General features: G+C 56.8%; 7 protein-coding genes across 7 annotated transcripts; 2 read left to right on the top strand and 5 right to left on the bottom strand.

Annotated features, from left to right (window-relative positions):
- Positions 1-11: 11 nt before the first annotated feature.
- EsH8_IX_000363 (uncharacterized protein) lies at positions 12-1,462 on the bottom strand (the record flags this gene model as incomplete). The annotated part of the gene is made up of 2 exons (XM_083266699.1): positions 12-233; positions 314-1,462. 2 exons carry the CDS (start codon positions 1,460-1,462, stop codon positions 12-14), a joined length of 1,371 nt encoding a protein of 456 aa, XP_083130264.1.
- Positions 1,463-3,476: 2,014 nt separating this feature from the next.
- On the bottom strand, positions 3,477-4,865 carry EsH8_IX_000362 (uncharacterized protein; the record flags this gene model as incomplete). The annotated part of the gene is made up of 1 exon (XM_083266698.1): positions 3,477-4,865. One exon carries the CDS (start codon positions 4,863-4,865, stop codon positions 3,477-3,479), a length of 1,389 nt encoding a protein of 462 aa, XP_083130263.1.
- A 1,638-nt stretch (positions 4,866-6,503) lies between these two features.
- EsH8_IX_000361 (PQ-loop repeat-containing protein) lies at positions 6,504-7,673 on the top strand (the record flags this gene model as incomplete). The annotated part of the gene is made up of 3 exons (XM_083266697.1): positions 6,504-6,577; positions 6,646-6,903; positions 6,968-7,673. 3 exons carry the CDS (start codon positions 6,504-6,506, stop codon positions 7,671-7,673), a joined length of 1,038 nt encoding a protein of 345 aa, XP_083130262.1.
- A 651-nt stretch (positions 7,674-8,324) lies between these two features.
- Positions 8,325-12,132, bottom strand: EsH8_IX_000360 (heme peroxidase; the record flags this gene model as incomplete). Its single annotated transcript, XM_083266696.1, has 5 exons — positions 8,325-8,458; positions 8,544-8,820; positions 8,929-9,147; positions 9,238-11,863; positions 11,927-12,132. 5 exons carry the CDS (start codon positions 12,130-12,132, stop codon positions 8,325-8,327), a joined length of 3,462 nt encoding a protein of 1,153 aa, XP_083130261.1.
- Positions 12,133-13,944: 1,812 nt separating this feature from the next.
- On the top strand, positions 13,945-15,834 carry EsH8_IX_000359 (T6SS phospholipase effector Tle1-like catalytic domain-containing protein; the record flags this gene model as incomplete). Its single annotated transcript, XM_083266695.1, has 4 exons — positions 13,945-14,125; positions 14,185-14,345; positions 14,405-15,446; positions 15,533-15,834. The coding sequence occupies 4 exons, from the start codon at positions 13,945-13,947 to the stop codon at positions 15,832-15,834; spliced, it is 1,686 nt and encodes a 561-aa protein (XP_083130260.1).
- A 1,292-nt stretch (positions 15,835-17,126) lies between these two features.
- Positions 17,127-18,335, bottom strand: EsH8_IX_000358 (uncharacterized protein; the record flags this gene model as incomplete). The annotated part of the gene is made up of 3 exons (XM_083266694.1): positions 17,127-17,295; positions 17,351-17,843; positions 17,954-18,335. 3 exons carry the CDS (start codon positions 18,333-18,335, stop codon positions 17,127-17,129), a joined length of 1,044 nt encoding a protein of 347 aa, XP_083130259.1.
- Positions 18,336-19,622: 1,287 nt separating this feature from the next.
- EsH8_IX_000357 (alpha/beta fold hydrolase) lies at positions 19,623-20,693 on the bottom strand (the record flags this gene model as incomplete). Its single annotated transcript, XM_083266693.1, has 1 exon — positions 19,623-20,693. One exon carries the CDS (start codon positions 20,691-20,693, stop codon positions 19,623-19,625), a length of 1,071 nt encoding a protein of 356 aa, XP_083130258.1.
- Between the last annotated feature and the right edge of the window lie 2,409 nt (positions 20,694-23,102).

The following is a 23,102-nucleotide window of genomic DNA, read 5'->3' as shown; positions in this document are numbered from 1 at the left end:
GCAAAATGCTCTCAGTGCAAACTCAGGAGGCTGGAAGTGAGCTTGTTGCCCTTCTCCAGGGCATCTTGGACGATTGGCGAGTCGATGACGGCACTCATGATCTTGTCGAGGATATCCTGGTCGGGCTGCTCGAATTCCTTGCGGAAGGGCGGCAGGGATTTTGTGCACTCAGTCAGGTCGTTGATGTTGGGGACGCCGAGCAGAGACATGCGGACGTATTCGGCAGCGTAGGCCTTATTTTTGGAAAAATTAGGTGTTAGTAAAAGGTTTTATGAATAGATGGGACGAACGCGACAGGGGGGTGAAAGCTTACCTCGTTCCACTCGAACTGGCCACGACGCCCATCTGCAAACATCTTCCAAACCTCGGCGGTACGCGGGTCCGTGGAGACGTTGATATCGCTCTGAAACTTGAACACGGCAGCGGGGGCGTTTGGGTTGAGTGTCTGCTGGTAAAATGCGATATCCCAGGTGCCCGGCGTGCTGTCCTGAGGGGCTCCGGCGCGCCTGGGATCGACGAAGCGCTGCTGGCTGGTGCTGTGGGCGCCAAGGAGAGCCGCCAGACCATCCGGGGTGAATGACTTTTCGGCAAAGAGCTTGAAAAGCGCGTCTGAGCTGTCAAAGGGGGAAGGGATAAGGTTCTCTGGGGCCGGGTTGGTTGTGTCCCTGCGGCCGACAAAGGTTCGTACGCGAGGGCCGAGGGGGCAGGAGACGGTGGCGACGTTCGCCGCCATCTGGATCATGTCGGCCATGGTTACGCGGTACTTCCTGTACTTTTTGTACCAGCCTTCCATTACGTCGCAAATCTGCTCGAGGCCCTTGTTTTCGTCGCGCGTCTTGCACTCGTTGGCGAGGATGATGGAGCCGTCGGCGCCGGTACCGCCCGAGTTCTTGGACCAGGCGGCGGCGTCGTGGAAGCCGAGACGGATGGCGCCGCGGGCGATGCTGTTGCAGCGGCCGGCATCACCCACCATCTGCTGGTTCATGTCGTCGGCGATGTACTTCCATATACAACACTCATCTTGTCCGCATTCCGGGGAGTTCTTGGGCGGGAGTTCTTCTCCGTCGTAGGAGGCTCTGAAGTCCTGCCCGGGGGCTTGACCGACCAAGATTGCCTTGATATCCGTTCCCGTCGGGCTCAATTCGCGATTCTCTAGGGTGAGAAGATCGCCAATCAACTCGGTAGAGGGACCGCCACCGCCGCCGCCGCCGCCGCGACCACCACCGCCGCGATCACCACCACGATCACCACCACCGCGGTCGCCGCCGCCTCCACCACCACGGCCGCCACCGCGGCCACCACGACCACCACGATGCGTGTCAGGGTCAGGCATGGTCGCGTCGGGCGCGGGCGCGGGCGCGGGCGTGCCGGCCACGTCGGCCATCAGCTTCTTGAGGTCCATGCCAGGATAAGCCAACGCAACTCCAGCCAGGAGGGCGGTAAGAAGTGGTGCTGCCTTCATAGTTGTTGGAGAACCTCGGGTTCGACAACAGGGAGAAAGAAGAGACACAAGATACTGGAACAAATCGAACCCCGCCCTAAGGTTTGGGACTGCTAAAGGTTGAAGCGAAAGATGAAGAGCTTGTAAGCGAGAGATATGATGCTGAACTGGAAAATATCTTGATAACGACTGGCATCGTGACTTGTATTTATGCAAGGTGCGTCAGTTGAGATGTGTTACAGATTCTTCCATGAAGCTTCTTTAGCTTCCGGCTCTTAGACTGCCCGGCCGCTTGGATAGCAATAATCTCAAGTCTGACTGACTCCTGGCATGGGGAGATGCTGCAGCTGCAGCTGCAGCTGCACAGTCTGATCGGTCAAGTCCGTCCATGTTACAAATCGCCGAGACGTGCGTCGTATTGGGGATCAAAGCATTTTGCTCGCTGACGGGCACATCGAATATTCCTTTAGCTTCGGCTAGTCGAATTTTCCCGCGTTGACAATGGCTAAGTCCAGTTGTCTGGCTTTTACAGGCAAGTTGATATTCGCCATGCAATCACAGCCAATGATATGGTCCGCTCGTTGTGCGGTTGTTGATGTTGACACGAGTGGTAGAGTCAGGCTCCGCTTACATATCTCTGAATGCGACCGTCATCTCTTTTCGATAGAGGCTCAAACTACCCTCTCACCTTCTCAGGGAACGCGCACGGCCAATAATAGAATGATCCACACGAAAGACCAGCAGGGAGCCTCGCGATTTCATAGCGAATTTGGACAGCGGGAATCTGCCGCTCATCCGAACTTTCGTGTGAGTGGGCTGAGACCGCTGCGTGGTGAGTGCTATTCAGGAACACACCGTCCAAATTCGGAAATTGTTTAATCGTCATGGAACACTTGGCCTTGGCTCCGTTCAAATCCCACACTGACAATTGTGTTTGAAAGCCTTTTGGAGGGTCCGTGCCAAGGGACTTGACAGAAACGGGTAACCTGCTCGAATATCAAGGAAACTTCACAGTGATGTTGGCATGCAGATGGAAAGCTAAAGTTATAAACGACTCGTTCGTCTGCCTATCGGTCGCTCGGCTGTTCGGCGATGACGATACCTTGTGCTCTGTAAAGGACCGCTTGCGCTGATGTGAACCGTTCGGCCGAAGACGCCGCGCATGAATAAGAATACGATGGCATGTGAAGTCTATAATCCGGCCACTTCATGCGTACAATCTCGATATCCGCTGACATGAGCTCGGGTATGCGAGGGAAGATACACATGCAAGCTGCAGCTTATTATTGAGTCGTTGGAAAACTGCCGAATGCCTCTCAGACCTTTCCTCCCACGAGACGGCCTGAGCCAGTTTCGATGGCCAGTCCACCTGCCAATTTCCATTTGATGCACCGGCCAGCGCTCGATCCGTGGGGCAGAGAATCAACACAGTTTGGATGGCCCGAAGAGATTCGCTGTCTCGATGCGGATGCGAAGCTGGTGAAGTTGTGGCTGCAGAGGGCTGTGCAAGCTGGCAGGGGAGGTTTTAGGATTCTCATGGATTATATTGGGTCGCAACATCCGGCCAATCAGCTCTGACAGAATGCCGACTATTGTCATCGTGAGCGTTTCGTGCATCTTGGCTTTAAGCCACCCGAAACTTTCGTGCTGATAGGTTGGTATGTCATGAGCTTAGTCAAAGCTGCCCAAGGTCGCGCAACAAATTTGGCGACTTGGACGTGAAGGATGTAAGCGTGTATCACGGCATTCATGGTCCGTATCAAGATGAGCACCCCCGTTGCTAGCGTGGTCGAAATAACTCTCGATGGGATTCTGCGGATTCCATGTATGAGACATTGCAGGATCCCCCATGGCGCGTACTGTGAATCCGGAACTAGATCCTTCGGCCCTGGGCGTAGCAGGTGGGCAAGCTATTATTGCCAAACCCACTCCTGCTTTGTTTGGCTAGTTGCCGATCAAACTGCCTGACAGCTATCTTATGACGAAGCAAGAAGCTGGCTGGGTCAGGAATATGCCTTTGCCCCTTTGGAGGGTCTCACGCGGTTGGAGAGCTAATTTCCGAGGGGTCGGAGTTGTTAGATGTCAGTGTCCAGACTTTGAGCGAAGATTCATGGGTGATGCGTGTCGACGCCAGGCTAGGCTGGCCGCTGCCATCTGTAGATCCCAATTCATTGCTCAACTCTTCATCGGCATGGCTGGTCCAGGCGCCAGAGCAGGTGGCGATGACTGAGCCAGTTGGATGGACTCCTGTACTCCCAACGGGGGACTGGTGGGCGGACCAATCCCATGACTTGTCAAGAACGCCGTCCCTGCTGCCAACGCCTTCATACACAAGGACATCTCCGGTCTGTGTCCCCGCCCAAAGCTCGAAGCCGCCGGCCGAGCCCCCACTCCCCGGGAAGACGTCGCAAGTCAGTCGTTGTTGCGTTGTTGCGGCTCGGCCTACAAGAAGGTTCAGGGGTTGGCCCGTCCCGCGCACATCGTAAACAAGGATGCCATTGGCCTGGCGTTCGTTGATGGCCAAGTAGCGACCGCATGGGCTCCATATAGTTTGGACAATGCCATTGCCGCCTATATCGTGGCCGAAATGAGTCTTGGCAACTCCGTGAATGCTCCAGTTTGCGACAGGCTTTTTCGTCCGGGTCACGTCGTACAGACCCATCCAGCGAGACCAGGTCCCGGCAGCGACGAGGGACGCACCGGACTCGTCGGGATGCTGGCTTGACAACGCAGATACCATCCCTTTCATGCCGACGCCTCCACCCTTGAGAAGGTGGCGTTTGGAAGGGATAGTAGGAATAGTCATGGTCGGGCCATCGGAGCCTGTCCGAGTGATGTCGAAGTAGTCAAGGCGGTTCACGGAACCAGCCAAAAAGTGCGTCCCGGGCCAGGACCACAAGATAGACTCGGGACAGATGTACTCCTCTGTCTCGTGTCGAATGAGCTTGTAAGAACATAGCGGAGGCGATGCCTGGGACTCTGAAAAGACGTGGTAAAGCTGGATGGGGTGGTCCTTGCAGGCGAGAAGGGCAAGTTGAGTTTGCGGTTCGGCCAGCGAAAAGTAGGGCGACAGGGCGGCCGAGTAGAAGGGCTCCGGGAGCTGCAACTGAGCCTGCGGGGCAAGGGCCCGGGGTCTGCCGTCCGGGTCCAGGAGGTCTTCGGGCAGTACGTAGGCCGACAGGCGATTATCCGAGGTGGAAGCGACAAGTGTAGTGCCATCAGCAGTCCATTGGACCCTGCGGAAGAAGCAAGCTGGTCTCTCGAGACCGGCAGCGTCTGGAGCGGCTATATCGGTAGTGGCGACAACGTCCATGGAGGGAGTTGAGAGGTGCTTGGCTGGGCTAGCTGGGCCGCCGTGCGACACGGGGTCTGCATCGTGGTATTCCGCGGGATGCATCGCTGGTGTGGGTGCTGCGGAAGCCATGGCCGAGATACGCTAGCATTACTCGGTGTCGATCGTGATTGGCGAGCGCAAAGTGAGGCCGGGCTGCGCGGGGTGGTGAAGAAGCAAGAATCTGCAGGATTGAAGATCGTGTAGCGGTGCTTGCTGTCTCTGCAGATGCGGAGGAAAGTGGAGGGATGGGGCGGTCCCCGACTTGCTGGGTGTGTCAAAGGTAAGATGCGGTGTGTTGTTGTCCAGCCCATCTAGCGTTGCATCCGGTCTACCATGAGTCTTGGGCCTTGAGTTGAGCCTGAGGTGGAAAGTGAGAAGACATCCATAGCAGCAGTGGTGTGGGTGTGGAGACATTTTCGGTGAAGAGAACAACTGCCGGCTTCACCAGTAGCCGAACTGGTTCACCGAGAAACTCACCGGGAAGGGGGACGTCGGTGAATGGATTGGCTCGGCGCGTGGTCCGTGTCGCGGTGAGGACGCGGTGAAAACACGGATGAGAAGGTGCGCTGCAATACCTCGGCCCTCCACCTCAAAAAACCAACACCCACCCACCCAACCCACGCAGCTAAACTAGAGCCAGGCAAGGAAGGGACGCAAAGGGCGGGCGGGCACCTACTCCCGCAGTTTCAGCCCACTGCCCCCCCGGCTGATCCAGGTACCTGCTACCTCTACCTCCGCGGGCCGGGGCACAGTGAGGCGGCCCACTGAGACAGCGACGTCACAGGCCCGCCAGCGACGCATGTTCCTGGTCCTAGCGCTGATTGGCGTGGCACTTGCCGCCTGCAACAGCGCATCCATCCCTCTGTTTTGCTGGGCTGCGGACCACCATCGGCACCAACAGCACCACCACCACTGCTACCTCGTCCCACTGATGCCTCACGGTCTTCTGCCCTTCCCGCCCACCCACTCACCAACCCCGCTGTGTCCGGACTCGATTCCTCCAAGCAAAGCCTAGCACCACCACCGTACACCACACCACACCACACCACACTACACTACACGGCACCTTACCTCACCTCGCCTCACCTCGACTCACCTTGTTCCCACCAGAGGGCATTTGTCCCCTTTCCGGCTGCTGCGAGATCACGCCTCTGCACAGCTTTGGAGTCATCTTCCTCACCTGTTCTGTGGCTGGCCAATCCACCATCTCCCAGGCTACACTGCCTAACTTTATATCTCCCGCGCCTCGTCAGGTTCCCAGGTTCATCTGCTCAACACCCACTGCTGCCCAAGCCCCGGACTGGCCCATTTCGCTCCCTCCGAGTAGACCGTACCATCTCATCTCGAGCCATCTCCTCTTGTCATTTCGGCTTCATCCCCGCCCCAAATCACCGAACCACCGACCGACGCGAAGCGAAGCGAAAAGGAAGCGACCCTACTATACGTCTTGCGACCGCTTACTTCTCGCGTCTCCCCGACCATTACGCAATGCAGAGCTAGCCAAGGCTCCGCCCATCCTGCCGCTCGACCTCAGGCCTCGGAACCCCCGTCATCTTACCTTCGCGTCGCAGCAACGGACAATCCGCGCGCACGGCGATACTCTATCGATAAGGCGCTACCGCCTCCACCGCCTCGATTGTCTACTCTGCTCTATTCTGCAGCAACAGCGCCTTCTGAGCCAACAAAAACACCACCCATCACCCTCGGCCCGCCGAGCCCGCACCAAGCATGGTCGCTACCGTCTTCGATGATCGCTGCGAGGAGCTGCGCGCTCCTGGCTTCCTAAACCTGACAGTCTCCATGTGAGTCGAGCTCGCACCTCGAGTGCCTCCTGCAGCTTGCCCAGCACCAGCTAATGCCTTCTGTCCAGCATCATTCTTGTCGGCCTCCTCATTTCCTATATGCCACAACACTATCGCATTATCGCCAGAGGTACCTCCGAGGGCATTTCGCCGTGGTTTGTCTTGCTCGGGACTACGTCCGCCACGGCCGGACTAGCCAACATCCTGACCGTCGCACCCTCGAGACGAGACATTGCATGCTGCAGCGAATTGGGCACCTTCGAATGTGCCGCCGGCCTTCTGGGCATTGCTCAGCTGGGCGTACAATGGATATCCTTTGCGTTGATGTAAGGCTTCTGCTGCCACCCCGTTTGAATAGACAGTGGATACTGACACTATTGTTCCCGACAGTCTCGTCCTGTTCCTCGTCTTCTTCCGATACACTGATGCCAACGTCGCCGACGAGGAGCTCGTCGATAACCCGCCCTCATGGCACACCGCCATCATGGTCGGCTCCCTGTGCTTATTCCACGGACTCATCGTCATCATCCTCACTGTCGTCTTTACCGTTGCGCTCCGCGACCACCTCGACTTCTGGGCGAATCTCCTCGGCGTCATGGCCGGGGCCCTTGCCGCAGTGCAGTACGTCCCCCAAATCTGGACGACGTACCACATCAAGCACGTTGGCAGCCTGAGCATCCCTATGATGTGTATCCAGACCCCAGGGGGCTTTCTCTTCGCCGGCAGCCTGTTTGTGAGGCTGGGCTGGGAAGGCTGGAGCACGTGGGGCGTGTTTGTTCTCACCGCATTCATGCAGGGCATCCTACTCTGCATGGCCGTCTACTACGAATTCCAGGAGCACCACCCGGAGCCACAGTCCCCTACGCTGGTTGACGAGCCGAGACGGCCCAACCCGATCAGAACCTACTCGGAGGGATGGGAGCAGGGTCTCCCCGGCCCATACACGGCCCATCCCGAAAGGTACGCAGATACCGAGGAGGAGTTGGAGCGGTTACACGACAGAGAAGAGCGGCAAGTCGCAATGGAGACGAGGCCCCTGCTGCGCCCGGGCGGCATCGGCGACCCGCACAAGAACTACAATGCCACGGATCACTGAGCACGTCACGTGCACTGCCTTTTGCTTGTTCTAGCTTTGGTTCGGCGGACTGTATCGATAGCATATCTCAAGAAGCGTTTCACAAAATTCATCCTTCCCTTGCTTACCTTATTTATATGACTTTGACTCTACGTGGCAGCACAATATCGAATCCACGGTCTGACCGAGGTTCCATGATGTGGTCTTGAGCCCGTTTACGAGATGGCCTAGTGGCGTGGCCCTCGAACCCAGCGACAATGCAGGTAGGTCATGTGCCGAAATGATTCAGCGAGCTTGAAGCTTGTGATTCACATTTTAAACCTCGGTATGGGCTCGTGTCCTGACGGGGTCAGGCTTCGAAGTTGGCTGTGCTAGTTGCCCTCGAGCCAAGATGTCAATCCATTTTCAAGTCTCCTTCACGGGGTTGCATGTTCTCATGGACCAATCACCCTTCAACCAGGGCAAGGCTACACAAGAAGGCAGTGGTTAAGCAGCTTGATTTCGGTACTAAGATACTCAAGGAAGACCCTGTAGCGACCGTCCTGTGAGAAATACTGACAACCTCAATTCTCATCGGCATTTTAGGATAACACCCTCCCGTAACGAATAGCCCCATGACCACCAAATACATAAGTTTGACAATTTCGTTCTTGTTTTCACAGAGCCCCCGACTTAGGATGAGCCCAAGATCTTCTCCTTGCGCTGCTGGAGAAGGTAGTAGTACTGCCCCAGGTCGATGGGCTTGTTGGGCTGGCTGTCGCCCTGGTACGTGCCCTTTCCATGGCCGTCGAAATGGACCTTCCAGGCTGTTGAGAACTGTTAGCACCGCAAGAACATATGGAACCGGCAAGACAGACGGACGGGAAGAGGGGAAGGGAGGGGGACACGTACTGCTGGCGTCGAAGCCGAGGTATGACCAGCTGTCGTTGAGGTAGGCCTTCTCGGAGCCGACGCGGATCGTCTTGACCAGGCCCATCTGGCCCGGCGCCGGGCGCAGCTGCTTGAGGTCGGCCACGAGCTTCACGAGCCCGGTGATGAAGGTCAGCGCGATGTCCTTGGCCAGGCACTCGTGCTGGCCGAAGCTGAATGAGGTCACCGAGTCGACCTTGCGCGTCGCGTCGAACTTGTCCGCGTTGGGCACCTCGTTAGGGTTTCGTCCGGCCTCGCCCTGGAACGCGGGGGAACGCCAAAGTCAGCAACCTGCCGTAACTGTTTGGGAAAGGGGACGGTAGGAGACATCACCAGGGTAGGCAGCATCTTTGGGGGGGGAACTTACAAGCAGCATGACAACGAGGTTGCCCGGCTGGATCGGCTTGCCGTCAAGCTCGCCTGCCGCCGTCGCGACACGCACGTTGCGCTGGGAGCTCGTGAGGCGCTGCGCCTCGGCGACGTAGGCGTGGAGCCCGGCGTCGTCCTTCTTCTGCGCGAGGTTCTGCACCTCGGCCCAGATGGAGGCGTTGGCGGGGCGGAGGAAGTACTCCATGACCTCGTAGAACTGCACGAGGGGGCATTGTTAGTTACAAGCGATACTTCAAGACTATGCACGCGTCACGCGTAAAGGGGGAGAAGGGGAGGGGTGACGTACGGCAGTGACAGGCGTGCCGATGCCGCCAAAGGCGGTGAGCCACATGTTGTCGGTGACCAACTCGGGGGTGTTGCCCTGGGCCAGCAGCTCGTCGGCAATCTTGTAGCCGCAGGACCGGAGAGAGTCCTTCTTGAGGTACCCCTTGCGCGAGAAGACGTTGGACATGGCCGACGCGATGCCGAATCCCAGGCCGCGGCCGGCCGAGACCTCGTCCATGAGCTTGCGGGTCGTGTCGATGACGACCTTAACGCTCTCCTGGGCGCGGCGGCGGCGGTTCCACGCCTGGCCGGGGTCGTTGTTGTTGACGCCCCAGATGCGGATGTTGAGCAGGTGGCGGTAGAGCTCGGCGGCGCCGAGGACGCCGTCCGGGTTCTCGTCGCTGCGCATGTCGAAGTAGAACATGTCGGCGAGCAGCTGGGCGTTGAGCGGGATGGCGACGTCGCGGATCAGGTCCATCTGGCACAGGCCCTCCCTGAGCTTGAACGTCTCCTTCTCGATGAGCTTCGAGCCCACCCGCTCGACGAAGTCGTGGATGGCGTTGTGCAGGTTGGGCACCTTGGCCATCGCCTTCATCATGTTGGCGCGGTGCTGGAAGTTGCGGGCCTCGTCGCCCGCGAGCATGAACCAGCTGACGTCCTTCTTCGGCTCGACGAACATGGAGTTGAGGGGCTGGAGCCACGGCACGACGTACTGCTTGGGGGTGGAGAGGACCTGCTTGATTGCCACGTTCGTGGTGATGACGACGGCCTTCGCCGGCGGCTTCGGGTCGTCCAGCGTGTACAGGCCAATGGTGCCAATCTCCTTGGCGATGGCCTCGTTGGCCTTCTTGGTGTACATGGGCTGCATAACGGCGATGGAGTTGTACGGGAACCAGCCCGGGAGAGCGCGCTGGATGAGCTTGTACAGCATGGACCCGCCAAGCGTCTTGTAGTCCTGCTGTACCTCGTTGTATCCCCAGGCCGTCAGGTTCGACACCGTGTAGTCGATGGTGTTGAACCTGTCGGAGCGCACGAGCGTGATGGCGTCGGAGAGCACGGCACGGCCGACCGAGTAGGTCGGGCAGATGCCGCTGCCCGTGTTGCGGGCGGGCTTGATGTCCTCGATCATCAGGCCCGGGTAGAGCTCGACCATGTCGGGGTCCGTGTACAGCTTCTCGAGGATGCCGGCGATGTCCGGGTTCGAGTTGATCTCGCTGAACTTGTCGTACCTCTTGAGCCCGAAGAAGTCGCGGAACTCGTTGAGCGACCCGACCTGCCACTTGCGGGCCTGGTTGATGCCGAGGATCTCGACGATCTTGAGCGCCTTGGGGACCATGCGGGCGCCGAAGCGGCCGGCGGGGTCCTCCATGGCCTCCTTGAGGACGCGGACGAGGTCCGCGTCCTTGAAGGTGCCGTCAGCCTGGCGCTCGAGGTTGTCGAACGTGCGGACGCTGGGGTCCTTGGGGATGCCCTGCTCGAACGTCATCAGCGCCTGGCCGAGCTCGGCCATGCCGATGTTCTCCAGGTCCTCGGGCTTGCGGCCCGGGAAGAGCTTGAGGAAGAAGTTGTTGGTCCAATTCTCGTCCTTCTTTGAGATGCACGAGTGGAAGCGGTACAGCAGGTTGAACTCGACGCTGACCTGGTTGCCGACGCCGCGCGGCACGCCCTCGCCGTCAAACTGCTTGCCGATCTCGACGCGCGGGTCGAGCGTCCAGTCGCTCTTGGAGTGGTGCGTGTTGGTGATGGCGCGCAGATAGTCGTGCAGGCAGATGTTGATGTACAGGCCGCCGACGATCAGGCGGGCCGTGTTGAAGAGGTCGTGGTCCTGCTTGGCCACGGCCTTGGCCTTGTCCTCGGGGCTGCTGTCGGGCTTGCCCTGCAGCGTGAAGCGCCCGTTCTCGTTGATCTTCAGCAGGATGTCGCAGACGTAGTTGTGGAAACGGCTGTACATGACCAGCATGACGTTGACACCCGCGGGCTGTCCGAGAAGGCGCTTCTCGTGGAAGGTGTCGGGCTTCAGCTTGCCCTCCTTCATGGTTCGGATCTCCAGCTGGTCCTTGAGGGAGGAGCCGTACAGCGGCGCCAGGTCGAGGTACGACGACGTGTCCGACTTGTTCATGTCGGTGCGGTTGGTCCGGAAGATGTCGTGGATGATGATGGACGCATGGTAGAAGAGCATGGACGAGATGCCGGCCGCGTTCTCCTTGAAGGAGTTGTCATCGCGGGCCATCAAAAGGTCGAAGAGCAGACCAGGGTCGGGCTTGACCCCGTGAAGCTTCTTCTCAGTCCTGACTGTCTTGGCGTAGGGCGTGCCCGCCTTGCCCAGGTTGGGCTCGAGGATGTTGTTGTAACTTCCATCGGGCATCCTGTACTGATGGAGACCGTCGGGCGCCTGCGGGATCTTCTCACGCAGGATGACATCGCTGTCCGGGGCCTTGAACTCGATGGAGTCGTACACCGGTTCTTTTGACTTAGGGTTCGGGTCGTTGGGGTCAACGACCTCGTACTTGACATCACCACCGACATAGCTCAGTGGCGGGTGCTGAAGGTTGCCCCAGAGCGTGTCGATGAGCTTGTTTGTAAGCTGTGTTCTGGTGTTGGACGTCGAAGGCAGAGAGGTCAAAATGCCAATCAACACTTCGGTAGTTCTGGCAAAAATGAGTTAGAGCTGTGTGTAACCAGGAGGGAGCTAATGGACGTTTTATACATACCCCTTTTTATCATCAAGAGGCTCGCCTTTCTGCGTCAACTCCTTGATGAGGCCCGCGATCTCTGCCGGGGTCGTTTGGCTGCGAAGGCCGACATAGTCTTTCAAGAGATCTGCGGCAACCTTTGTAGGGTCGGAAAAGAAGTTGGAGGTGCTTTTTCGCTCATCTCCATAAGACTCGCCCGCCTGAAACTTTTGGTTGTAGGTCATGGCTTCGCCCGGTGTCTCTTCGTGTACTTGTGAAAGACTGGGCAGAATAGGATGAAGGTGTAGAGCATCTGATTCAACCCCCCTCTCTCCTCGTGAACGCCCCAGAGCCGCCACTTATACAAAAGATGGCCATCAACTGACGCCCATCTCCATCGACGTATCGGTCGAGCACGAGACAGTTCCCCTCACTTCGTTATTCAGAACCCGGTGGCGTTCAGGCATGCAATCTGCGGCCGATGAACCCCTCTACGAGCATGCATGAGCATGTGTTTCTGGTGCATCGCGGCCTTCCCGTCCCACATGCGTCCAGAGACAGCTACCCTCGAAACTTGACGCCGAAAACGCACTCAAGATGCGGGTATCAGAAGGTTGAGGCAGCGTTGCGATCATCCCTTGGCTTCCCCGTCTCGCAAAGGCAGCTAGCGTTCAATAATCCAACCTGAGACATGCAGTCTGTGGAACCGCGCCGGGGAGGGGAAGCGGGCGGGGAAGATGCGAAAGGGGATTCCAGCCGCACGCGAGATGCAAGGAGCTCTCCCAGGTCGGTACGCGTCCCACCTCAATGCAAACGGCTCCAAACGGCCCCAGACTACGGCCCGCGCCGTCTGCACGGTTCATGATGATGGTCATCACGTATTGCCTAATTGGCAGGCGGCATCTGCCGACAGGGTCTAAAACATAGCTCACCGCCTCTGGGGGTATTGACATTTGCCAGGACAGTTCCACGACATCTATTATGAGCTACACAATACTTTTGCGTTGTCTTAGACACGAGCTGCCCTTCCCCTCAAAAAGCAGATAGCTCAGCTAGGACGAATCCAGCCCCGCGGCGTCGCGAAGCTGCACGCCAACCTTCGCTTCCATGGCAGATCGACCGTGGCCATTCCCAAGAGCAGGTTCCAGTCCGGGTGGCTGAATGTCTAGAACCGAAAGGCAGAGTTATGATAGGAATCGGCGGCGGTCCTCTTCCTGGAGGAACGTAGGGCGTTAACAACCTTATGTTGTATTCAAACTTTCGTCTACCTTGCCAACCCCTCTTCTCTTGCCATGTATCCTCGCACTGGTCACGTCTCACACAGGGCATCAAAGACGGCGGGAAGGCGGGAGCCGATCTGAGTGAAACCTCCATCCCTGATCTCCGAAATAATCAATCTCTAGTGACCACCAGTACTGGGCAGGTATTGCTACTGTGTTTCTTCGACTGGCCATGTACTCTTGCGTAGTTGAGACACCTCGTGTGCGGTCGCCCTGATAACAAAGTACTAAGTGGCCGGTATAGTCCAGATGGCCAGTTTGTCGTTCGCGCGTCCTGTGATACTGCAAACTGCTATTCCCCGCGTCGTGACCCTTTGTTATTCAAATTCACCGGTCAACTAACACCGCATATCAGTCTCAGCCACCGGAAAGGGAGAGATATTTATGCCGTGTAACTGACTGACGATCGAGACACGAAACAATGCGTTCAGAGGATGCAGTTCGCCATACTGTGATACGATGTGACGTAGGTTCGCTCCTCCCGCTACCGAAGCCAATATCGAACATGTCCGATGCCCTCGATCCTCGTATGTAAACCTAGCTCGGAAATGTTTCATTTCCCGGGCTTGATGGCAACCGGGTGGCTGGCCTGGCAATGGGGTGAATGCCAGGCGGTGGCGGCAGCCTTGGAAAATAAACCAAGACTGGCGGTGATATATGGAGTCTTGGGCCTCATAAGGTGGCCTCCCTCTCCCTCCGTGACCATGTCTTGAATGTGAATACCCAGATACCATCTTCTGAATTGACGAACCTGTTTTTCAATCTTTTGCCGCTGTCATGCCTGCAGCTATTCACGACTCCGGCCAGGGGTCTCAGCAGAACCCAGTGCCCAAGAAGCTAGTCCTCTGCTTTGATGGCACTGGCAACACGTTCACGGGATCAAATGCGGACACAAACGTGGTCAAGATCTTGAGCAAGTTGGATCGCAATGATCCTCACCAATACCATTACTACCAGAGTGAGTCTGTTCTCTCTCAGCCAGTGAATCTTCTGTCGCTTACGCATGCCTCTCATCAGCTGGTATTGGGACGTATGATATCAATGAGACGTCGGTGAACAAAAGTTGGTTCAGCGAGATGCGGAGCTCCGTCTCCCAAACCATCGATCAGGGGATCGGCACGACGTTTGACGCCCACGTTCTGGCCGGATACCGGTTCCTGATGCGTTACTACGACTCCGTAAGTTTGGCTTCCCAGTGCAGCCAGTGACGAGTACGGTTACTAAAGCGTCTGAAAAGGGCGACAAGATCTACATGTTCGGGTTCAGCCGTGGCGCCTTTACGGCCAAGTTCCTGGCTCGTATGATTAACACCGTGGGGCTGCTCTGCAAAGGCAACGAGGAGATGGTCCCCTTTGCGTACCGCCTCTACCAACGCTATCTGGCGGGCGAGGTCGAGGATTTCATCGTGGCGCACCCCAAGAAAGGCAGGAAGGGGAAGAAGAAGGGGAAGAAGCCTGCCGCCGGCGCGGGCGAGGCAGAGACAGAGCCACTGCTGGAGGGCCAGGAGGAGCCGCCCCATGATGACCACCAGGAGGAGGGGGAGGAACACGAGGGCCACCAGGAGGGGGAGGACCCCGCGGCCCACGGACACAGGTTCGAGGTGGCGCGCGACGAGATAGCAGCCTTCAGCGACACGTTCTGCCGCAAGGAGAGCACGATGCACTGCGGGAAGCTGGAGGAGTCCAACATCAAGGTCTTCTTCCTCGGGATCTGGGACTGCGTGAACTCGGTCGCCGTGCTGGAGCGCACGACGCCCGTGCCGGTGCCGGTCCTGGGCACCGCGCACCACGTCCGGCACGCCGTAGCCGTCGACGAGCGCCGCGTCAAGTTCAAGGCCGCGCTCCTCGCCCAGGACATGCGCGACGACGCGAACCACAGCCACGAGGACATCAAGGAGGTCTGGTTCCCCGGCTGCCACGGCGACGTCGGCGGCGGCTGGCCCGCGTCCGACGACAGCCCCCTCGACAAGCGCGAGGACATGACGGTCTGGGAGAGCATCAAGAACTTCTGGACGTCCCGCAAGAGCAAGGCGGCGAGCAAGGCGCTGGGCTGCGACCGCTTCCAGATGAGCGACGTCCCGCTGGCGTGGATGATCCGCGAGGTCGAGCTCGTCGGCCAGCAGGACGAGTCGGCCGCACTCAAGTGGCGCGAAAGCGTCAAGGAGTTCAAGGCCCGGTTCGCCAAGAAGAAGAAGCAGGCGCTCAAGGGGTTCATCCACGACTCGCTCGCGTTCGGCTGCGGCACGGCCTTCTTCAGGGTGCTCCTGTGGAAACTTATGGGTAAGCAGCAGCCCCTCCCCCCTCAACGCACATGCTCTACGGTGTGTTTTAAGAAAGTATGTCGATGCTAACTTTACGTCGAACAGAATGGCTCCCTTTCATCACCCGTTGGGAGCTCGAGGATAGCGGATGGACGAACGTCCGCTTCCCGCTCAACAAAGGCCACACGCGCGACATCCCGAAAGACGCAGTCCTTCACGAGTCGCTGCTCTGGCGACTCAAGAATGACGCCACGTACTGCCCTGGGAACAACCACGGCGGGCGGCTGCCACCTTGCTTGAAGCACAAGGACGCGCTTGCTGAGTGTCACCCCGCCACGGACCCCGAGGAACATGACGAGGCTGAACACAAGACATTCGTAATTGTAAAATCTGCGCATGAAGTCTAGGAGGGGAATGGGCTTGTCAGCTGTGGCATAGTTAGTTGCAGGAGAGAGGGACAGGGCGAGGGGAAGGGGTCTCATCGCACGCCGTATGCTCCCACATGAAGGGGGAAACGTATGATCTGTCCGTTCGGCTCTCAGCGAAAAACTGTCACAGTGCAAAAGGGTTGTCACTGTAAGGGGATAGTCTTAGTATCAGTAATGACATTCAAAGTGCTAGGTATTGATGCACTTGGTATCCTGACTACACCCATTTGGCCATTCCTCTGCGCGGGCGGGATGTTGTGGTATGTGATTAGGGAAACGATTATAACTCGTTGTTGCCAATTGGTTGGTTTAAACTGGGTGTTTGAGCAAAAGAGGGGAGTGGGATGAGTGAAAGACATGGGGTAAGGAACTGTTGTGAGACCTTGGGGTTTGTTAGGTTTGCGAGTAGGACGTATCGTGTTACCTATTACCTTGACTTAGCACATCTCGTATTGGACGCCACCGGAGAGAGTTGCATTATATTGATGAATGCCCAGAAATGATCTTCGCCCCCGCTTAAGGTGCTGCATTTCTACCCCTCCCTACCTTCTTCCCATGCCTTGTCTGGGATATCATACGACAAGGACTACGGCATGGTATGTTTAGAACCACTGGGGCAAGAATGACTCGTGTCGGCTCTGCGAGCAATATCGAAAATAGTAGGATAATGGAGCCCGTATGAAGGGAAAAGTAAATAAAGTCAAACACGCTGTCTCTGACTTGCCTTCTTGCCAAGCCGGACAACCAAACCCGTGCACTAGGGAGGGTGTGCACGATGCACGTTGTATTTCAAAGCCGATGAGGCTTCTCCGGAAAGGGCGACGTGAGGGGTAGAAGATATCATTGTAAGGGCCACATGTGCGAAATCACAAGCGAGCCGCATCCGAAGCCGAACGGGATTCATCTCGAGCCGTGGTCATTTCCGCCCGCGCTGCGTGTACCCGAGAATTTGACCTGTCAGGCCCAGCCGCATCGTCTCTGGCGCTAATGCAGTGATCCTGGCTCCGATCTCATGTCGGGCCCTGGGTGGACGAAACCGCTCACGACTTTGCCTGTAGCGGCCATCACAATATGCTGGGTCTTATGGCACAAAAGCAACCATTTGGACGCAACCTGTCTATTCGTCACTTTAAGCGGAGTGACTACTTGAACCTTGACAACCACTCATATAGCCAAGCCGGAGTGGCCCTGCAGTCTAAGACAAAGCCTTTGGAAGATTGGAGCGAGGGGGTGGAGAGTAACAAAATGGCGAAGAACTTGAATGGTGGGTTTCAACACATCTCCCACAGCGGACGTGGCAAAGCCGTATGTTTCCGTGGACTCGAGCGCTTGCTCGAGTCCCTCGTAGTCACATAGACGACCCGGCGAGCGGGTTCGCCCGTCGTAACGGAGTGGGACTGGAGCCCGTAGTAGTCCGAGATGGAATGCGTCAGCCATCGCCTGGGTCAAGTTAGTATAGGGCTCCGACCTGGCAAGCTGGGCCGGGGGGACATACTTGAAGGAAGCACTCTCGTCATCCCCCAGCGAGTCGAAGACCATTCCAGTATCGAGCTTTTCGCTGCCCACCTCTCGCCTCGCCTTCTTCCACCCCTTACCCGCGGCTGACATTCCATTACGCCCGACAAAGACAATCTCCTCGTCTTCACTATCACCCTCGGCGTCGCTTTCCTCGCTGCGCTCCTTGAGGAACGTCCGAACGGGCTCTTCGAGCACGCGGACCCAGCCCTTAATGGCAGGTGTACGCTTGGCGGTGTCACGGAGGTCACGGGGGACCTCACCAATCTCCAAACCCGTGGCAGATCCGTTCTTGCGCTGCTGCTTTTTACGCTGGGCCTGAAGCTTAGCGGTCTTGTCCTCGATACGCTGTCGGAGGCCCGTATCCCAGAACTGGGCGATCTGGTAAGGAACGACCTGGACGGGGTAGGTAGGGTGGACTTCCCAGTCGCTGGGAAGGGGGGGCTGAACGTTCGGTACGCCGACGAGACGGTCTGGGAGGGGAAGGGATGATTAGCGATGATGGAGGAAGAAGGGGTTCAGGGTGAAGCTAATCAGACGAAAGACGCGCGGGCTGGTGGTCGGTGAAAGGGAGGAAACAGACCATTCTCCCATCGCCGACGCTGCCGGGTGCCCTCGTTGCCCTTCAGCAGCGCATCCCTCTTCTTCTGGCTATCTCTCCGACTCAGAGGCCGGCGGATCGGGGTCTGTTGGACGGGTGGCGCATCGGCAGCGACGGTGACGGCAACCTTCTTGACTTGCTCATCGATGTTGATGGCCAGAGGGGTTCCTGTGCCACGGGTGATGGGACTGACGCTCAGCGACTCGAGGGCGGAAATGGTCCACGCTTCGATGTCGACTGGAGCCGTTACCGCGGAGGCGACATGGGCGGCCACAGGTGTCTGAGATTGGGGCGGAAGATCCGGGTTCGCTGCGATCGAATGATCAACACCTTCGGGAGGGGGGACGGAGCCGTAAATTGCCATGATGGGCGGCAATGTCTTGTGCTTGATGATCGCGTGAAGTGGGTGGGAGGTCGAGTCGGACACGGACGGATGTCGAGGCAAGGTAGGGTCAGGGCTTCCGATAAGGGCGATAAGGGCGGCGTGGGGTCAAGGCTCCAGATAAGGGCCGAGGGGATTCAAATGGGCGGGAGAACGGGATGTCGCGATGTCCAATACAATCTAGATGCCTGTCTATGAGAGGCTAGATGAACGTCTACAGAGAGGTAGGAAATCTAGGGATTTGATGGCGAGGGTTGAAAGGAGAGGAAGCCGAGCAAGGTAGAAGGCGAAGGTCGACGTGGACCGGGGCCGGGGATGTCTTAGCTCCGGGGAATGACACATTTGATTTCGGAGCTTCGGCCAATCAGAACGCGAGCGCAAACCACGTCTTCGGCAATGAATCACGAGCTTTAATCGCGCTGCACCACTTCGACTCATCGCGTATACGTCACGGACCCCCTGTGAGGGTGACATGTGTAAAGCCCTCTTTGTGATGCCAGCAACCATGGGCACTTGTAACCTTTTAGTGAATGGGATTCACCTATGCAACGCGCGTATGTCCTTCAGCGTCGGGCTGCTCGACGAAGTCGAGCAACGGTTCATTGCTGCGGACCTTGGGAGAAAGGACCGCATCGCAATGATCACTGACAACGGTAATATACGTAGAGTTCTTGTTCAGCAGTCGGAGCGACGCGGAATTTCCCGAGCCATCATTCAAGCACGTGTGTGTGGTTTTGACAATTTGCCCGTGACAATTCCATGGCTGCGAACGCGCTACTAGAGACGGGGCACGAGCCCTGCGCAACAGCGTTTCGCCTCAACGTTCGCAGTGTGACAAGATGTTGAGTTGCTTGCCATGAGTGCCAAAGTCAAATTTGGGGCTCGTGCACTTGCAGCCAGTGCCATCATCGTACACAGTTGTACAAGACCTGCACGACATGTTTCATGGTCCCAAGCCGGAAACATGGCGCTGTTGCTTATGTAACCCAAGGCCGCTTTTTACTCGGAATAAGTCCCGGGCTACTTTGGCTCGGCTTATTAACATGGTTACCTCCAGGCAGCAAGCGCCTATACGGGTAGTTTAGTTGAAGTATTCCGGTTGAGTTGACAAGTGCACAAGGGGGGCCTAGTCACTATTGGCGTGCTGAAGTTAGTGGCTGAGACACTTAGGTCACTATAGCACAACCCATATATACCAGTATATTAGAACTACATTGAATATCTCATGTGTCTGTATGCAATCCCAGGAAGGCCGTCCCTCCGAGGCCATCAGCCACGCGACACAAATGGCGTCTTCCAGTACCCAGGGAAGTGCGTCGGCAGCTTCGTGGCAATCCACCTCACAATCGCCGCGTTCGTCTCCTCCGGTTTCTCCAGCTGGACCCAGTGCCCCGACTCGATGCTCACCTCGGTGAGGTCATCGCACAGCTCCCGCATGGGCTCGCTCAGCCTCGAAATCGCCGTGTCGCAGACGCTGTCCCAGCGCCCCTCCACGAACAAGACCGGGTAGCGCAGCCGGGCCCCGTTGGGGTTCTTCAGGGTGTACGCCCTGTTGGCCTCGTGGTTGCGGTAGTAGTCGTTGGGGCCCTCGAAGCCGTTGCGCTCGAACTCGGCCACCATGCGGTCGAACGCCGGCTTGTCGTCCTTGAAGAACGTCGACTCGAACGGCAAGTCCGGCGCGGACGGGGCGCCGCCGAACCACCCTCCCAGCTTCCGCAGCGACGCCAGCATCGTGGGCTTGCCATAGCTTTCGGGGCTGCCGGCCCGGTAGAGCAGCTTGATGGTGTTGGGCACGTTGGCCCGCAGCTGCGCGGCGCTGGCCTCGGGCTGCTCGTTGTGAAATACCTGGTAGTCCCACTGCGCGACGGGGTACTGGTCCTCGGGGTACACGTCGCGGTTGGAGTTGGCGACGAGGGCATCGAGACCGAGCTCGATGGTGTAGTACGGCACAGAGATGCAGCAGACGCCGACACACTTGTCCGGGCGCTGCGCGGCGAAAGCCCAGACGAGGCCGGCGCCCCAGTCGTGCCCGATCCAGACGGCCTTGTCGCGGTCGAGGTGGGCGAGTAGCGCCAGCATGTCCGAGACGTGGTGCTCCAGGGCATAGGCACTGGGGCCCTGGGGCACGCTGGAGCGCCCGTAGCCCCGGTTATCTGGGGCGATGACCCTGAAGCCCAGGGCGGCGAGGGCAAGGAGCTGGGGCTTCCATGTCTCGCCGTTCGCGGGCCAGCCGTGGATGAAGATGACGAGTGGTCCTCCGGAGGGGCCGGCGGACCAGTAGAAGGTGGTCTTGTCCCCGCTGTGGGTGAATTGGTTCTCTTGGAGTGTTAAGGGAGACATTGTTGGGGGCCTGTTTCCAAACTTGGGTGAAGGTTTAAACTAGCGGTGGACATACACAAACCATTGTGCCGAGGGGATACTTGCCAGCAACATGTATTTATAATATTCGCTCTGGGTTGGCAGAGAGTCATTCAGGTGGTCCGGGCGCATCGCATCCCGCGGGATCAGTCGGTCTGCACTGGCATTAGTGATGATCTGCATCCGCATGTAAATGCGGAACTAGATTCGGCGAGGTTTAACACGATCCAGTCAGACAGCCTCGGTCTTGGCCACCTGCAGATGATCACATATTTAACACCGATTGGAGGGAGGGACTCCATCGTAGAAGTGCCGAATCCTGCGCGAATCCTGTTCTGTATTTATAATTTGATTATGATCACTAATTGTTTCCGCGGCGAAGTGACACGTGCGCCATGCGGGCGTGGACGCTGATACCAGTCGGCGGCAACAAAATAGCCCGCACTCATAACCTAGATTTAGTTATGGTGTGCCTGAACTAACTCAGGTTTGTTAAAGACCAAGACATATTACTTACCGTGATTTCAGCGTGACAATCCCAGGCAACTTTTAGAGAGCGCTGGGCTGTGAAATTTTTTTCATCCGCCTACCAGTCGACTCCTGCCTTTCCTGTAGGATTTCCAAAGTTAATGGCTCCTTCTCATGGGGAAAGTACAATGCGACGGGCACAAAGGAACCTCTAGGATCGAGACCCGAACCTGGATACGTTGTGCAACAGTAAGCTTATTCAGAGCGAAGGTGGGTTGCCAAAGGCCCGCTAAACATAGGTAAGTAGCGCCTGTGGAGCATATGCGCTGATACATTCTCAAATCAAGAATTGATAGATATGTCTGCATAGTTTGAGAAAACGAACTCCAGAAATTCTTCGTTGCCATCAATTCTAGCTTCAAGAACGCCCTACTATCAATGAGCCATGTCGTTTGGGGACCGTGTTCCAGCTGATTCAGGCATCTGGTCTGGGTACCACCGTATGGCCCTCCTGTTTTGGTGACACAGCATCGCTTTTTGTTGGGACAAATTCAAGGTTTTTCAGGCCTGGATTAAGGTTAGCTCACCTTAACTCACACAGCTCCAGCCACGCTCTCCCTAGTCATACCCCGCCCCATATTGCATGGTGGACTATGTCTTCAGAAGCCCAGGACTTGTCCCTCAGTAGACCAAGTTCATAAAACTCGGACCCGCATTCTCTAAATAAGTCTAAATGGATGCTATGTGCACCAGCTGGCTGTCAGATCTTACCTCAGTACTTTAACTGGGATAATACGCGATAACCTAGTTTCCAATTCAAGATGACACATAGCATCCCGTCCAGTATATAGAATAGTATTTGAGGTAGTATACTAGCTTACATGCCGCTCAAGCAAATCAACTCCAGCCTTTGCGTCGTCAAAGTACGCCATATCATCATCAGCTGATCAGTAATCTGTCTTATTAGAGTCCAAATTCTTCTTGAATGCGGGGTTTGGTCACTGCTGCTGGCTTATAAGATGGCCAAGCTGCAGACTATGGTTTCGTACGGATATCGAAAGCCCTATTCTCGCTGATTCCGCACACAACTGCTCTTTCACCCCATAAAACCGCCCGTCTCAACCCGGAGAAGGGCAAGGATTGGCTGAAGACTTTGATAGGGTCATGATTGGTGGTTCGTTGGATCCATCCATGTGCAATACCATTGCTAAGATGTGTTTTCTAGGGCTGGTTGAGATTGTAAGTGTTTCACATGTCAAGTGTCTGGCGGGCCATCTGGCGGGCCATCTTGTGCGAGTAGTTGAGAAACGTCTTTTTCCAGTTGGTGGAAGAGTGGAGTGGCAACATGGATTGAGCATCAGTCACGAAGATTGCAGAAAAGCTCAACGATAAATATGTGTTTAGCTGTCTGTATCTTCGCATGATTCTACTATGACCAAACTTTCAGAACCTTCCTCGTTGAGCTTACCTCGGCTGGGTTAGATTTCAAACCGCCATGCCAATTATATGGTACTGTGAACGTCAACGAAATTCCTGTACTTGGTTTCGGGCACGGGATTGGGGCATAGTACCAATTCTGCGTGATTAGAACCGTATACACCGTAGTGGGTTGCTTCTTCCGATTGCTAGATTCCTTCTGCAGATCGAACTTTGACGCCATTTGAAGAGATGCTAGCACGACATCCGACTCCGCTGTTCACACGGCCGACCCATTCTGCGAGCGTGAAGTTCTGAATGCAACGTCACCCGCCCAGTTGAAGCTAATGCACGCGCGCTGAAGTTGAGCCAAGGAGGTCTACGGTCGGAAGTTTATCCTCTGAATTTTCACCAGCGATATATCGGAAGCCAGATAGAGAAGGATTCCTAGCACTCGAGGATATTACTAAAGGGAGGATTCCCTGCGATCCTGTGCAGTGGCAGAGG

This window comes from Colletotrichum jinshuiense, chromosome 9 (genome assembly GCF_051148585.1).
Source record: "Colletotrichum jinshuiense chromosome 9, complete sequence".
NCBI lineage: Eukaryota > Fungi > Ascomycota > Sordariomycetes > Glomerellales > Glomerellaceae > Colletotrichum > Colletotrichum jinshuiense.
The sequence above is the reverse complement of the archived record's forward strand: the minus strand, read 5'-3'. Positions and strand labels throughout refer to the sequence as shown.